A 14,230-nucleotide genomic window follows, 5' to 3' on the forward strand; every position below is an offset into this window, starting at 1 on the left:
TGATCTGTGATGGATCAGCCACAGCTCAGCACTCCTGTGACACAGGCTGGCATGTTTTCTACCATTGGACTCTGGCCTAAAGGGGCATTGACTGCTGCTCTATCCCAAGCTGCTGACTACCAAGCATTGGGTCACGTGTGAGAGAAGCAGTCATGTGTGTGCTATGACAGGGGCATATCCAGCAAAGGAAGGTTCCAGAACCAGCTTGGGTAAACCGAAGACTCATAGAGAAGCCAGCCCTGAGTGTGAAGGAATGAGCATGCAGGAGATAACCAGAATGCCCCAGGCATTAGCACAAAGGCCTGTAAGAGCAGGCCAGGCCAAGGTGAGCCATGCAGGCTGATCACGGAAAGAGTTTTTGCAAGTTACCCTTAGGAATTTGGATTTCATCTTGGAAGCCATGGGAAGCATCTGAAGGCCGTTCCACAGGGGAGCAGCATGGCCAGGCTTGTTCGTGGGAAGCTCACACTATCTTAGGTGGAAGGGGGATTTGAGCAGATTACCAGAGGCCTGGAAACCAAGGAAGTCTATAGGAGTTAGCCCAGGCAAGAGGGGAGGTGTGAACTGAGGCACTGCTGCCAGGGCAGAGAAAGCAGGCAAGAGTCTAATATCATTAAGGGCTCACAGAGACAAAAATGATAGAGTAGAATAATACCCAAGTTTGTAGCTTGGATAAGTGGGTGGAACTCGGAAGCCCCCACTTCTGCTAGTTCTTTATCACCTCAGAAATATTTATTTTCCCAGCCAGGCAGTAAGCACCTCTGAAGGAAGAACCATCTTCTTCCAAACTACTCTGACTCACTTTCATGTCTTAAGCCTTGAGTTAATATTTCCAGTGGTCCTCGTCCTTTGGCCAGACCCTACCCCTCAGCTACCCTTGGGAAAGAAAATGCTTCTCAGCAGAGCCAGAAGGAAGCATGCAGCCCCAGGGAGTTAGACTCGTTAGTGACTACAGACAGCATATTAAGGTTGTAATTTAATATCAGTGCTTTCCAATACTGGAGGTTCAATCAAGAATGGCAATTAATTTCCTTCCTAAGAGTTCTAAAAGGCCTTATTTTTATAGATGTTTTCATCTCTACAGAATTAAGTTGCTTTTAGAAGTCTATACCCCTATTTCTTTAAGAAAACGCAAACCCAGCAAGCCCCTGAAGCTGACAAACATTAAACATTTGAATCATAAGCATCCTCCTCAGCATCCCCCTCCATCCTCAAGGCCTCCAAGGAAAGTAACAGTGCTCCACAACAGGGAATCTGAAGGCACACAATGCGGAGGCTGAATAATGGCCCCTGCAGATGGCCTGATCCCAGAACCTGTGAACGCTACCTTCTGTGGAAAAAGGACTTTGCACATGTGTTAAGGTTTTGAGATGGGAAGATTATCCTCAATTGTCTGGGAGGGCCCATTAGAGTCACAAGGTTGCTTGTTTAGCGAGAGGCAGGAGGTCAGAGCCAGGCGTAGGAGATGCCATGGCAGAAACAGAGGCTGGAGTGATGTGCTCTGAAGACAGAGGAAAACAGCCACAAGCCAAGGAATGTAGGTGGCCACTAGAAGCCAAAAAAGGAAAGGAAACCAATTCTCCCCGCAAAAGTCTCTAGAAAGAACAAGCTTTACTGACACTTTGCCATTAACCTGGTGAGACCAATTTTGAACCTCTGACCTCAGAACTGGAAGATAATAAATTTGTGTTGCTTTAAGACACGGTGATGGTGACATTTTACATGTCAACTTTGCTAGGCTATTTGTCTTGTTGTTTGGTCAAACACTAGCCTAGATGCTTCCCTGAGGGTATTTTTTTTATGACTAACATTTACAGTCAGTTGACTTTAAGCAAAGAGGATCACCCTAGATAACACGGGTGGCCCTCATCCAATCAGTTAAAGGTCTTAAGAGCAAACTGAGGTTTCCCAGAGAACTCTGCTTCAAGGCTGTAACACAGAATACTTCCTGAGCTTCCGGCATGCCAGTCTGCCCTACAGATTTCAGACTTTCCAGCTCCCACAATCATGTGAGCCAATTCCTTAAAATAAATTTCTTTATAATTGGGGCCCCTGGGTGGCTCAGTTGGTTAAGCATCGACTCTTGATTTTAGCTCAGGTCCTGATCTCAGGGTTGTGAGTTCAAGTCCCACACTGGAGTCCATACTGGGCATAGAGCCTTCTTAGGAAAAAAGAAAAAAGGGTAAAAAAAAAATTTTAAGAAGTGAAAAAAAAAAAAAAGTAAAATTATAAAACAAATCTCCTTATATGGGATATATAAAACCAATATAATATGTGTGTGTGTATATATACACTATTTGTATATATATTTACATGTATTCACATACCCATACACACACATATCCTATTGGTTCTGCTTTTCTGGAAAACCCTGTTATAGCCACTGAGTTCATAGTCATGTGTCACAGCAGCGATAAGAGACTAATCCATGGTGTAAATAAGAGATACCTGGCTTTGCTTGTTTCTGACAATGATGTTCTCCTTCCTGAATCTTCATCTGCAAGGTCATATATATTTACCAGCATGGTCTCTGAGCACCTTGATGTTAATTTGTTATTTTTCTTTGGAATTGAGAGTGCAGGGATTGGTGTTTCTTGAGTGAAATTGTTGGGAGGATTTCCAAAGTGATCCAGAAAGTATCTGGTGATGAGTTCAAGGTTTGTTTTTAGAGGATTTTCCTTTGCCTATCATTGGAAGAAAACAAAAATCATTAGTCATATGTACAGCTTCAGGGGAAGGGCAGAAACGATGCTCTTCCAATTCCTTGACAGTTTATCAGCTTCTCCTACATTCATACCCTCTCAGCAAATGTCCACTGACTGCCTATCAGACGTGAGGCACTGTATTACAACACAGAGATGAAGACAAAAATCTCTACCCTAAAAGAATGGACATCCAATGCATGAGTCAGGTGATTCAACCAACAGCTGTAATAAAATACAAGATAAACAGAAAAAACACCCAAGCAAATTTCCTCTTGGTTTTCCTCATAGGAATAACTTTAGAAAATAGCCTTTCATTAAAAAAAAAAATAAAAAACTTAAATCTTTAGGGATCATTAACTCTACAAGCTTATAAACATTTGGGACCTGAGTATTCTCATAGGTTGTATACTCTGCATTTAACACTGGGTGCTGGGGCTTGCAGGGACGGTACCACAGCAGGTTATTGCAAAGAACACAGAGAGGCCGTCAGGACTGTCTCAATCTATACCTGAATCTTAAAAACATTAAAATTCTTCAGTAATTGGTTTTAGAAATAAATGACATCAGGGGCACCGGAGTGGCTCAGTCAGTTAAGCATCCACCTCTTGATTTCAGCTCAGGTCATGATCTCAGGGTCGTGAAGTCAAGCCCCAAGTCAGGCTCCGTGCTGAGTGCAAAGCCTGCTTAGGATTCTCTCTCCCTCTCCCTCTGCCCCTCCCCACCTCCACTTGCACTTACTCTCTCTCTCTTTCTCTCTCTCTCTGGAAGGAAGGAAAGAAAAGAGAGAAAGAAAAAAAAGAGAGAGAAAAAGAAAAGGAGAGAAAAAAGAGAAATGAAATGACATCAGTATTTCCTGACCCTAATCATGCCAAATGTCATCTCTGGAGGTTTTTAGAGATATATATTCCCAGGCCCTATTGTGTCTTAAATTGCAAAGATTAGAGTCCTGATTTCTCTTAAAATTCCTAAGTCATTTGGACAAACACAGTCATCCAAGCAGCAATCCACAGTCTGACCTCAGGCCACATAACTGTGTCAGTCCCCACCCCATTTGTCCAGGAACCCCAAGCTGTTGGCAAGTGTGGCCAGACATGGGGCATTTGGAGGGCTGGCATTTGATGAGACTGCAGTGAGAGCAGTAAAGCGCCTGACAAAGCACCTGGCACAGAGAGCCCCTCAGGCACATGCAGCCCTCCCTCCTTCCTAGTGCCTGGGTCTATGCAGCAGGACTCTGGGACCAGCACCCACAGCCAGATGGGTTATGACCAATAACAACAGATTTATCAGGCAGTTAGAATCAGGGGACAGCTTTATTTTCTTAGGGTGGAACCCAAAAAAAACAATTTTGTCTAAGTCTAAATGAAACTCATGAGGAAGAGAGTCAGGGGAAAGATGTTGTATGATTTATTTTGACCTCCTAGCTTTTTCTTTCAATATAAGAGATTTATAGCCCTAGATAACCTGAATCACACTTTATGGCTTTTCATAACACTCTGCTCAGAACAGACACAGCCTTTATGTGAATCTGGACACCATTTTTCAAAACCTCAATTTTGCATAGGCATTTTTGTATATCGTACTATGAGTAGGGAAAAACAAGTTACTGGAATTAACATTAAATTGCGGGGCTTTCCTAGAATCAGACTAGCTGCGTGCAAATGTCAAAATTACTATGCAACAGATAGATTAAGAAATATGTTGTTCTGTAAAATATAAGCTCAATTCACTATATAATAAATAACTATTATATAAATCAAATAATCAGGGCACTTATCAAAACCTAATGGAAATATCTTAAGTATCTTCAGATAATTATTACCCTAGGGAAACTATTACAGTGGAGAAGTAAAAGTAACTTGAATGGCAAAGATGATTCCAGGAAATTAGGTAAAGTTGCATTTACATAAAATTCCCACTGCACCAGCATGGTTAATTGATTTTCCTATTACCTGTCTCACTTTCTGTGGAAAAAAAAAATCTTTCTAACATGTACAGTCCACACTCTTGCCTTACAAACGTAGCAAAAGGAGGTGGGCTAGATATCTGCTGCCTGGGTCTACGGGCTTCCAGCTGAACACAGGGAGGAGGTGGTGGGGCCCTGCTGTCACCCCCAAGACCAAAGATAAGAAGGGCATCGAGCTAATGTCTTCCCTGAGCCGACAACAGGACTGCACCTGGCTGCCACTGCCCTTTTCTCATCAAAGTGGGGCACAGAAACTTCTGGCAACCCGAATGTTCCCGTAGGTTGATGCCATCCTTCACTTTACTCAGGGAAACTTAGCCTGAGCTTCCCAATGGGTGATAATGGGCAGGAAGGTAGTTTACAAGCTCTTCTGAGGTTCCTCTGGGCATCTCAGAAACAGCCTTGGAGGGCTGGCATTTCAGCCCCATCTGCTAAGGTTTCGTTTGAGTAGAGGGTTACAATCACAGGAGGCCTGATGACCATTATTACTACGGCAGGACTGAGAATCAGAAGATCCGGTTCTAGCCTCACTTCTGCCCCATAACTCACTGTGACACCTGGACAGGCCATTTTTCTGTGGCTTGCAGCTCCCCTAAGTGAGGCCCCCAGTCTCCCAGCAGTTGAAAAGCTGCTTAGCCCAGTCCTGAGGGGCTGCCCAAGAAGGCCAAGAAGGCAAGTCCTCTTCATCCCCAATTCAACCATGGGGCTTGCTTCCTTTCTTCCTTCCTTCCTTCCTTCCTTCCTTCCTTCTTCCTTCTTCCTTCTTCCTTCCTTCTTCCTTCTTTCATACGTGTGGACATCCGCAGGATATGTCATTGTATTGCCTTTTTAAAAAATGACGATAAATGCTAAACTACCTGACCATTAGGTTCTTTCCCACTCTACCACAATGCCTTACCACAAGGCCACATCTGCTGGAGAGCCCATTCCTCGGTCAGATTAGAAGATTCTGTCTTTGTGGCAGAAAAAAACAATTAAGCCAGAACGGTAGCTTCATTCAGTCAGTCGGCCAATGATATAATCCACAAACACATATAGAGACTATTCGCTATGTCCTTGGGCAACAGGCTAAGTACACGGACACAACAGTGAACAAAAGGGACGCCAGTCTCGGGTCTCCTGCTGCATCCAAAGTGGTGGGGAGGCAGATGGTAATTAAACAACCTATTATAAGTGTGCTGAGCACGACATACTCTATTATACATACTCTATTATAAGTGTGCTGAGCACGACAAAGGACAACTACAGGGTTGGGGGGAGGTGGTGGGGCTGAGGGATCAGGGAAGCCCCCCACCCTCCCCAATCCAAGGCACCAGGGTTAGCTGAGCCCAAGCCCCGTTTCTGCCTAAATTAAATGTCACAGTAGACTTAAAAATAAGCTATTACTCAGATTTGAAGAAGGAAAATTTTACATGGGCAGGGAATGGAAAATTTGAGTATAACCGAATATGATATTCCTAAGTACGGTCTGGCTAAAAACAGCCTCCTAGGGGAGGAGGGAGCACAGGGAGTAACTGTCAAGGGCCTGGGTTCAAGGTGAGCTTCCCGCCACACATGCGCAACAGGCCCCGGGGGGGCAGCCTAGGGCCTCCATGAGGCTGGAAACCCAACTCACACTCGGGATTTGTCAGCACTTGGCCGGGTCTGCTGCTCCCCTGGCCGCAGGCACGGCAAGCCTCCTGCCACCACCGTCTCCGACAGCTTGGCAGGGCCCTGCCAGTGCTCTGACATTGCCAAGCTCAGTTCCAGAACATTACACCACACCTTACAAAGCACGTACCTTGTTCTCCTTGTAGAGAAACTCAAGATGCAAAACCTTGCGGAGATTATTTCTGCTGTTTATGCTGAGGTCAGAGCGTGGGCGTTCCTGGTCCATGGTCACACATGTCTTCTTTAAGCCCTGCAGGAAGAAATCTGAATCATTATTTTCATTTTAAATCAAAACCTTCCGTTCTCTGATGTAGGTTATAAATAAAAGACTGTTGATGCTCATTATGATCATTCCTATCCTGCCTATCCTGCCTTCCTTGCAAGGAAATTACAAGGACCAAAAACTGACTTAAGAATTTAGTTTTAGGCGCCTGGATGGCTCAGTCGGTTAAGGGGCCACCTTTGGCTGGGGTCATGATCCCCAGGTCCTGGGATCGAGTCTCACATCAGGCTCCCTGCTCAGCGGGGAGTCTGCTTCTCCCTTTCCTCCCCTTGCTTGTGCTCTGTCAAATAAATAAATAAAATCATTTAAAAAAGAAGTGAAGGGTGCCTGGGAGGCTCAGAGGGTTGATCTCAGGGTCCTGGGATCGAGCGCCGCCTCGGGCTCCCTGCTAAGTGGGGAGCTTGCTTCTTCCTCTCCCTCTGTGATCTCTCTGGCTCTCACTCTCTCTCTAAAATAAATACATAAAATATTTTTTTTAAATAAAGGAGTTTATTTTTATATAAGCTTTACACTTGACATCTTCACTATTATTATTATTCTGAATCTTAAAATAACTCCATGGCCCGAGTTAAGGTTGGAGCTGTTGGCCCATTTTATAGAAAAGGAAAGTGAGGTTCAGGTAACTAACTGATTCACCTAAGGCTGGAGCCCTGGGTTTGCACTAGATTTGGAGCCACAGAATATGAAGCTTTAAAAATAAATAAAAGGAAAAAAATAAGCAAAAGGTCAATAACAATTCCTTTCTTTTCTTGGGTAAGAGCAAGGACTGATCTGCCCAGGTAACACAGGAGAATCACAGAGCAGGGGGCTCTGACCATCCCAGCCTGTGAGTCAGCAATGCCAGGACTGAAGCCCCTGGAAGCACGTGGTAAACGTTTGCTGAGGTCCCAGTGAAGCCACTTGCCATCATCCAGTCCTCACCTCCCAAAAGGCCCAATGAAGACACTCCAGCGATGGCAAGTGCTATTCCCTACTATGAGCCTGGCTTCTTCATCCAAAAATTAACCACAGAAGCTGGGGCCTGCCCACCCCACTGGACCATGGTGATCACCCAACACAGAGGAGGAAGAGATACCTCACAAACAGCTCAGCCTGGTGCTAAGGGAGCCTTTTGCGCTTCGTGGATCCAGCCCCTCGTGCTAGTCAGGCCTCAACATCTCACCCAGGTTTTGTGTTCACAATCTTACAGAGACTCCCACTGATGGGAAAACAAGACAAAACCTGCTTCCTGTCATTAACTGAGGGAAGCAGAATTTGTGAAAAAAAGAGATATGAACACAACCTTGAAACAAAGAGAATAAAAAGGAAGTCCTAGGGAGGAGGAACAGAAAGAAATGGGTGTGCATGTTGGGGGAAAGGCAGAGGCATACCTGGGTGCCCTAAGGAGAATGAACTGGGAGTTAGAGGGAGGAGGTCACAGCAAGCACCTACATTGCATCTGGGTTTCCCCACAGCTTTCCAGCCAATGAGAGCAAGGCAGAAACCATGAGAGTCCCCCTCTGCTGGATAACTCTTTATGTCTGTCAGGAGTTCAGATCAGCAAGTCTTGGCACACTTAACAAACTCCCCAGGATGGTGGTACACGCTGACATTTGGAAGCCACTGCGGGAGTGGACAAAGATCCCTCAGGAATCAGCCAGTCCTCAGTCCCATCCAGGTCCGCTTAATCTTTATCACTCAACAAACATTTCCCATGTACCTACGATGCAGCAGGCTGTTCTAGATGCAGGAGATACCAATGGAATAAGACAAACTTCACCCCTTCACAGAGCTGACATTCTGTTGGGGAAGTGGACCACAAACAGGGGTAAATGTACAGCAGGCAGCTGCTGACGTGCACTACTATGCAGACAAATAAAATGAGAGCAGAGACACAGAGAAGGACACTGTTAGATAGTCAGCTACTTATTGAGCATCATCTGCAGGCTCACTCCTGTCTTCCGGTTTTCCCATCTGTCAAATGAAGGGAATGAACCACTAGTCTACTAGTTCAGCTGCTGGAGGCAGAGGAGTAAACAGATCAAAGTCCTAGCCCTCACGGAGCTTACATTCTATGGGGGAAAGCCAACAACTCTAATATGCTGTGGGGAAAAGAAGTGTAGCAGAGCAGGAAACAGAAAGGACCAGGAGGGGGTGCAAGGAGGTTTGATACTTTACAAAAATCAGGAAAGATTTCGTGATTAGGTGACATTAGAGCAGGGATATGAGGGAAGTAGGGGAACAGGCCATGCAGACAGTTCAGGGAAGTATGTTCATGGCAAGAAAAAGCAAGTACAAAGGCCCTGAGGCCAGTGCAGCTAGAGCCACGTGGCCAGGGGGAAATGGCAGGAAATGAGGTCAGAGAGGTTGCCTAGAGCCTGAAAAGGAAAGGCCTTGTTGACTTCGATGAAATCTTGGGGGGGGGGGGGGGGGCGGCAGGTAGGGGCAGGGTGAAAACAGGAGCTTGTATTTGTAAAGGATCACTGGCTGCTAGGTTGGGAACAGATTTTTGGAGGCAAGGATTTAAGCAGAAACTAGTTAGGATGCTGTGGGACAACTCACATGAAAGACAGAGGTGGCTTGGACTAGGGCAGTTGCAGCACAAGTAGAAAGAGGTGGCTGCATGCTGTATATGCTCTGGGGGTAAAGCCAACAGATGTACTAATGGACTGGATGTGGGGTATACAAGAGGGAGAAAAGCCAGGAACGACTGCAAAGCTTTCGGCCCAAGTGACCAGAAAGATGGTGACACTGCCTATCAAAATGGGAAAAGCTGCAAGACACAGAGGGGATCAAGAATTGGGTTTTGGACATGTTAAGATATTCATTGTATACCCAACGGAAAATATAAAATTGGCAGTTGGTAAGAATGTAAGAGTTCGGGGAGAGATCTTGGCCAGACAGGCATTTGGGAATTGTCATCATGTTGATGGCCCTGGAATCCAGGAGGCTGGAGGAGGCACCTGGAAAATGAGTGAAGAAGAGAAGAGAACACTGAGTCTTTGAGTCCCCCAGCACAGCTCCAGGAAATGAGGGGGACCAGCAAACACCCCGAGAGGTCAGAGGACAGAACGCAGAAGGTGGCCTCCAGAAGCCAAGCGGAATGAGTTTCCAGAAAGAAGGGCACAAAACAGCTGTGCCAAACACAGTATTAGATCAAGAAGTGTGGGAACTATAGTTAAAGGTCATTGATAAACTAACTTGACAAGAGTTGCTTCCATGGATCAGTGGGGACAGAAGCCTGATTAGAGCAGGCTTGAGCAAGCAGGAAGGATGAGGATCAGAGCACACATAGTTCTTTCATGGGGTTTGGCTGTAAGAGGGAGAAGAAAAATGACCCAGTAGCTGGAGGGACCTGGGAATCAAGAAGGGGTTCTGTAGGAACGACAGTAGAGAAGACAAAATATATATGCAACGGAGAGAGAGAACTGCTGCAGTGCCCTCACGCAGGCAAGAGGGGATGGCACGCAGGGAGGGGCTGGCCTTTCCCAGGAGCATGGAGAACAACCTGGTAAGAGCAGCAGGGAGGCAGAGGGAAGGTCCAGGCCCAGGAAGGTTCATAACTGGAGTGGTACAGCCTGTGTGTGTGTGCTGGGGGAGGTTCTCAAAACTGCTTGTTTGCTTGGTGCGATGAGAACAGGGAAGTTGTTGTGTGGGCTTAGATGAGAGGGCAGGTGTGAAACAGCCATCCCAGAGCAGAGAGAGGGGGCAGGCTGGGGAGCTCTAACCAGGAGGGCAGCCATGCCTGAGGCCTCAGGGGGCTGGGGGGCCTGAAACCATCCGCATGCTGCCGTGTTTCTCTCCAGCCCCGTTCGGCACTGCAGGGGCAGGCATGGAGGAGGCCGAAGGGAATCTGAAAACTCGGAGGGCTGGGGGGTTGGCGGAGGGAACATGATGAAAGAAGTGAAGGGCAAGGGAGGTGAGCATGTTGTTGAAGGTGTGATTATAACGACGGGAGGGTAAGAAGTGGGGAGAGGTCACAACAGGACTGGAGGGCCCCGGGAAAAGTTGGCAGGAACTATGGAATGCAGATGTGAGTGAGACTGAAGAACAGTTTATGATGGGCGGGCTGCTAAGGAGGCAAGCTGCAAGTGAGGATGACAGACTGCTTGCACAGATTACAGGAAGGGTACTGGTGACCACAGGCCCAGGACATGCCCGCTTGGAAAGGTGGCATAAGTAGGATGGGAACAAGTGACTGCAGGAGAGGGAGGCTGGGGCACAAGAAGAGCCACCCTGGAGCACCCTGACATTGCAGGAGATGCTCATGACTCTCCGAGGGCAGCCCACACTTAGAAGGGGGCCAGCGTAGCTGGGTACGATGTAGGGGAGAGGGCAGAGGAGGCAGTCGTGGCAGATGAGGTCGGAGGCACCGCCTGCACAGGGTCAGAGAGAGCCTCGTAGCCCAGGTGAGGCGGTGAGGCCTTCCCTTGGATTTTATGCTGCTTGTAGCAGGAAGCTCATAGAGAGTTTTGAGTCAAGGCATGACAAGATCTAACTTGCTCACTGTGGGCAAGTTTCTTTGCCCCCTAGTTTCATGATCATCTTACATGAAACAGAGTAAGTATTCCTGTCTTTCAGGCCTGTTATGAGGATCTGAGAAAACAAACAGGCAACCAGAAGGCACCTCACATCATGATGGGAAATCTAGGTTATACCGGCCTTGTGCCAAGCCCTGAGGGGAGTACGTGGTCTCTGCACCAGAGCAGAAAGAAGCTGACGAGGAAAGTACAGCTGGACTACATGGCAGTCCCACCTCTCCACAACTTTCTGAGTGACTGTGGGCAACTCCTTGGTCAGGTCAGGGCTTTAGTGTGCCCAGATGAAAAACGGGAGGGAGAAGGGCCGGGTGAACCAGACACGGCCAAGGCTCCACCCAGATCAGGTGTCAGCTCTGCGGACTGGTCTCGTGGGTGAGACAGGCAGACATATAAATTATAATGTGAGCACCAGTGAGCAAGCCACAGACAAGGTAAGTCAGTTATTCCGATGGAAGTCATCCAAGAAGACTTCCTGAAGGAAACAGACCTGGGGTGGGCCGTGGATAGAACAGGCGAAAGCATGTGGGAGAAGCTGGAACCCACACTGGGGTGGTACACTGGGGTGGAGCTATAGAGGAGCCTTAGATATCCGGGGAGGACTTTGGGTTTCATTTGTACTCTTAAGAAAGGAAAGGCAAGAGGAAAACAGAGTTTTGCTTGGTGACCCAGGCTTCAAAGAAATGATAGTGGGCAGCCTCCCAGGGCGTGCCATTGACATCAGATGTGCAGCCAAGACTTGGTGATGGAAGGTCAATTAGCCTGAAACACAGAGCAGATACAATGAAGCCACATTGCATTTATTTTTTTTTTTAATAGAGGCACTGGGGATCCCTGGGTGGCCCAGTGGTTTGGCGCCTGCCTTCAGCCCAGGGCATGATCCTGGAGTCCCGGGATCGAGTCCCACGTCAGGCTCCCTGCATGGACCCTGCTTCTCCCTCTGCCTGTGTCTCTGCCTCTCTCTCTCTCTGTCTCTCATGAATAAGTGAATAAAATCTTTGTTAAAATGATAATAATAATTTTTAAATTAAAAAAAAACATTATTAAGAAGCAAAGAAAGACACTTTGAAAACATGCACAAGAGGGGCGAGAGGTGAAGACAACGCTGACTACAGGTACCTACTAGGTGCCAGATACAATGCTTGGGGACTGCCCATATGTTATTATTAATCCTCATCATAAATCTGCAAAGGGTGGGTCTTATCAATCCTGTTTTACAAATAAGGAAACTGAGGCAGTGTGACGCACCCAGGCTCACACTCTGCTAACCGGTTGCCGGTATTTGAACCCCTCCACCTGATTCCAAGGCCCTTCCCCTTTTCCGCCCCCGCCCCCCCAAAAAAATGATTTTGCTCGTGTGTTTGTTTAATCCAGACACCGCCCCGGCGCCCTGATCAAGTGAGCAGGGGGCCCAGTGCGGAGGCTCCATCCCAGCTCCCTGGGGTCACGACCCCAGCTGAAGGCAGATGCTTAACCAACTGAGCCACCCAGTGCCGAGCCCTAGGGAAGGGGTCAGAAGGCGGCAGAGGCTTCCGCAGTCACCTGCAGCGACCTCTGTCTCCCACGGAGTCCCCACCTCCGCTGCACATGATGATGCTTAAGGGCCTCCCGGAAAACTCTCCCGCTGCGACCCGGGGCAAGCTGCGCGCCGCCGCGGCCTGCAGCCTCTGGGCTCCCGCCGCCGCCGGGGACCACGCACGACTCAAGGGCTCGACCACCCGGGAGCGGGGAGGCCGGTCCCGGCCGCGACGAGGCGGCGGCTGTGCCCCCGGGGGAGGCCGGGGAGGGAGGCCCGGGGGGGGCGGGGAGGCCCGCGCCGCCGCCCCCGTGCAGAGGCGAGACCGGCTGCCAGCGCGGGGCGGCGGGGCGGGCGGCGGGGCGGCGGGCGCTGCGCGGGGCCCGCGATGCCTCCTGGGAAATGTAGTTTCGGCCGGCCCCGGGCTAGAGGCGCTCCCGTCGGGCATCCCGGGCCGGGCGGCTGCGGCGGCGGCGGCGGCGGCGGCGGCTCCCCCCGCGCGGAGGTGCGGGTCTGGCGCCCCCTCCCTGGGGCAGCGGCCCCGAGCGGCGCCGGCGGCGCGACCTACCTTCCTGCTGAGGAACTCCCGGACCAGGGAGGCGGCCACCTCCTCCACGAAGAGGCTGTCCATGCCGCCGGCTCTGCCGACGAGGCCGGACGCCGCAGCCCGGGCCCCGGTCCGTTGGGGCGGGTAGGGCCGCGTTGCCGTGGCGACCGTGTCCCCGGAGCCGGGAGCGCTCCTCCCCTTCCCCGGAGCCCGCGGGCTGGGAGGGCGGGCGCAAGGGGAGGAGCGTCCTGCGCGGCTCAGCTCCCGGCTCCGCACCAGCCTCGGCTCGGCGCGCGCCCCTGATGGCCCGCGGCGGGGAGCGGGGGGAGGCCTGCCTCGGCCCCGGGGGACCCCCCGCAGCTGGCTCCTGGGCCCACTGAGGCCCGGGGACCTGGGCGGCCTGCGCTGGGCGGGTCCCTGGGAGCTCCGTGCAGAAATTAAAGGACAAGGGCCTCACCCGCTTAGTGCCTGCTGTCCCGTAATGACACTGCCAGTAATTGAGCGCCAAGCGTTATACAGGTGTCCTGGAAATAAGGACCCAATCATTATAAATATCGATAAGCATTCCCAAAGAAAAATAGGCTTTGGGGGCAGCCCCGGTGGCGCAGCGGTTTAGCGCCGCCTGCAGCCCGGGGCGTGATCCTGGAGACCCTGGATCGAGTCCCACGTCGGCCTCCCTGCGTGGAGCCTGCTTCTCCCTCTGCCTGTGTCTCTGCCTCTCTCTCTGTGCCTCTATGAATGAATAAATAAAATCTTTAAAAAAAAAAAAAAGAAAGAAAGAAAGGAAAATAGGCTTTTCCGAGTGCCGTAAAATGGAGCTGCTGAGTAAATCAAAGCTATAGAGTATGACCCCAGTACCCAGCAAATAGAATTTCTCCATGCCACAGACTAGCACGAAACTGGCATTAGCCACCAAGAGCATCGGCCTCACGGTGATCAGCTGTAATCTCTTCCCCTAAGTTAACTCGCTGAGCTTTCAGCAATGGAACTGTGAGTGGGAAAAGTTAATTCCCAAAAGACTACATGCAGCGTAAACGTAAAACAACTTC

The 14,230-nt window shown here is 49.5% G+C and overlaps 1 protein-coding gene across 9 annotated transcripts in view; it reads right to left on the bottom strand.

Moving 5' to 3' along the window:
• Positions 1 to 13,378, bottom strand: part of MINDY4 (MINDY lysine 48 deubiquitinase 4) — a 104,190-nt gene extending 90,812 nt beyond the window's left edge. For 3 of the 9 annotated variants that reach the window (XR_013356595.1, XR_013356596.1, XR_013356597.1), the window contains exons 1-3: positions 13,203 to 13,375; positions 6,449 to 6,568; positions 2,449 to 2,684 (exon numbers count right to left, since the gene is read on the bottom strand). Coding sequence is in view for 6 of the 9 variants with exons in the window: in XM_077856321.1 (XP_077712447.1) it covers positions 2,449 to 2,684; positions 6,449 to 6,568; positions 13,203 to 13,265 (419 nt within the window). In the remaining 3 variants the exon portion in view is untranslated. Of the gene's footprint in view, positions 1 to 2,448; positions 2,685 to 6,448; positions 6,569 to 13,202 lie in introns of all 9 variants that reach the window. The other 6 variants (XM_077856320.1, XM_077856323.1, XM_077856319.1 and 3 more) reach the window with 4 other exon arrangements.
• Between the last annotated feature and the right edge of the window lie 852 nt (positions 13,379 to 14,230).

The sequence above is a fragment of the Canis aureus genome, chromosome 18 (genome assembly GCF_053574225.1).
Source record: "Canis aureus isolate CA01 chromosome 18, VMU_Caureus_v.1.0, whole genome shotgun sequence".
Lineage (NCBI taxonomy): Eukaryota > Metazoa > Chordata > Mammalia > Carnivora > Canidae > Canis > Canis aureus.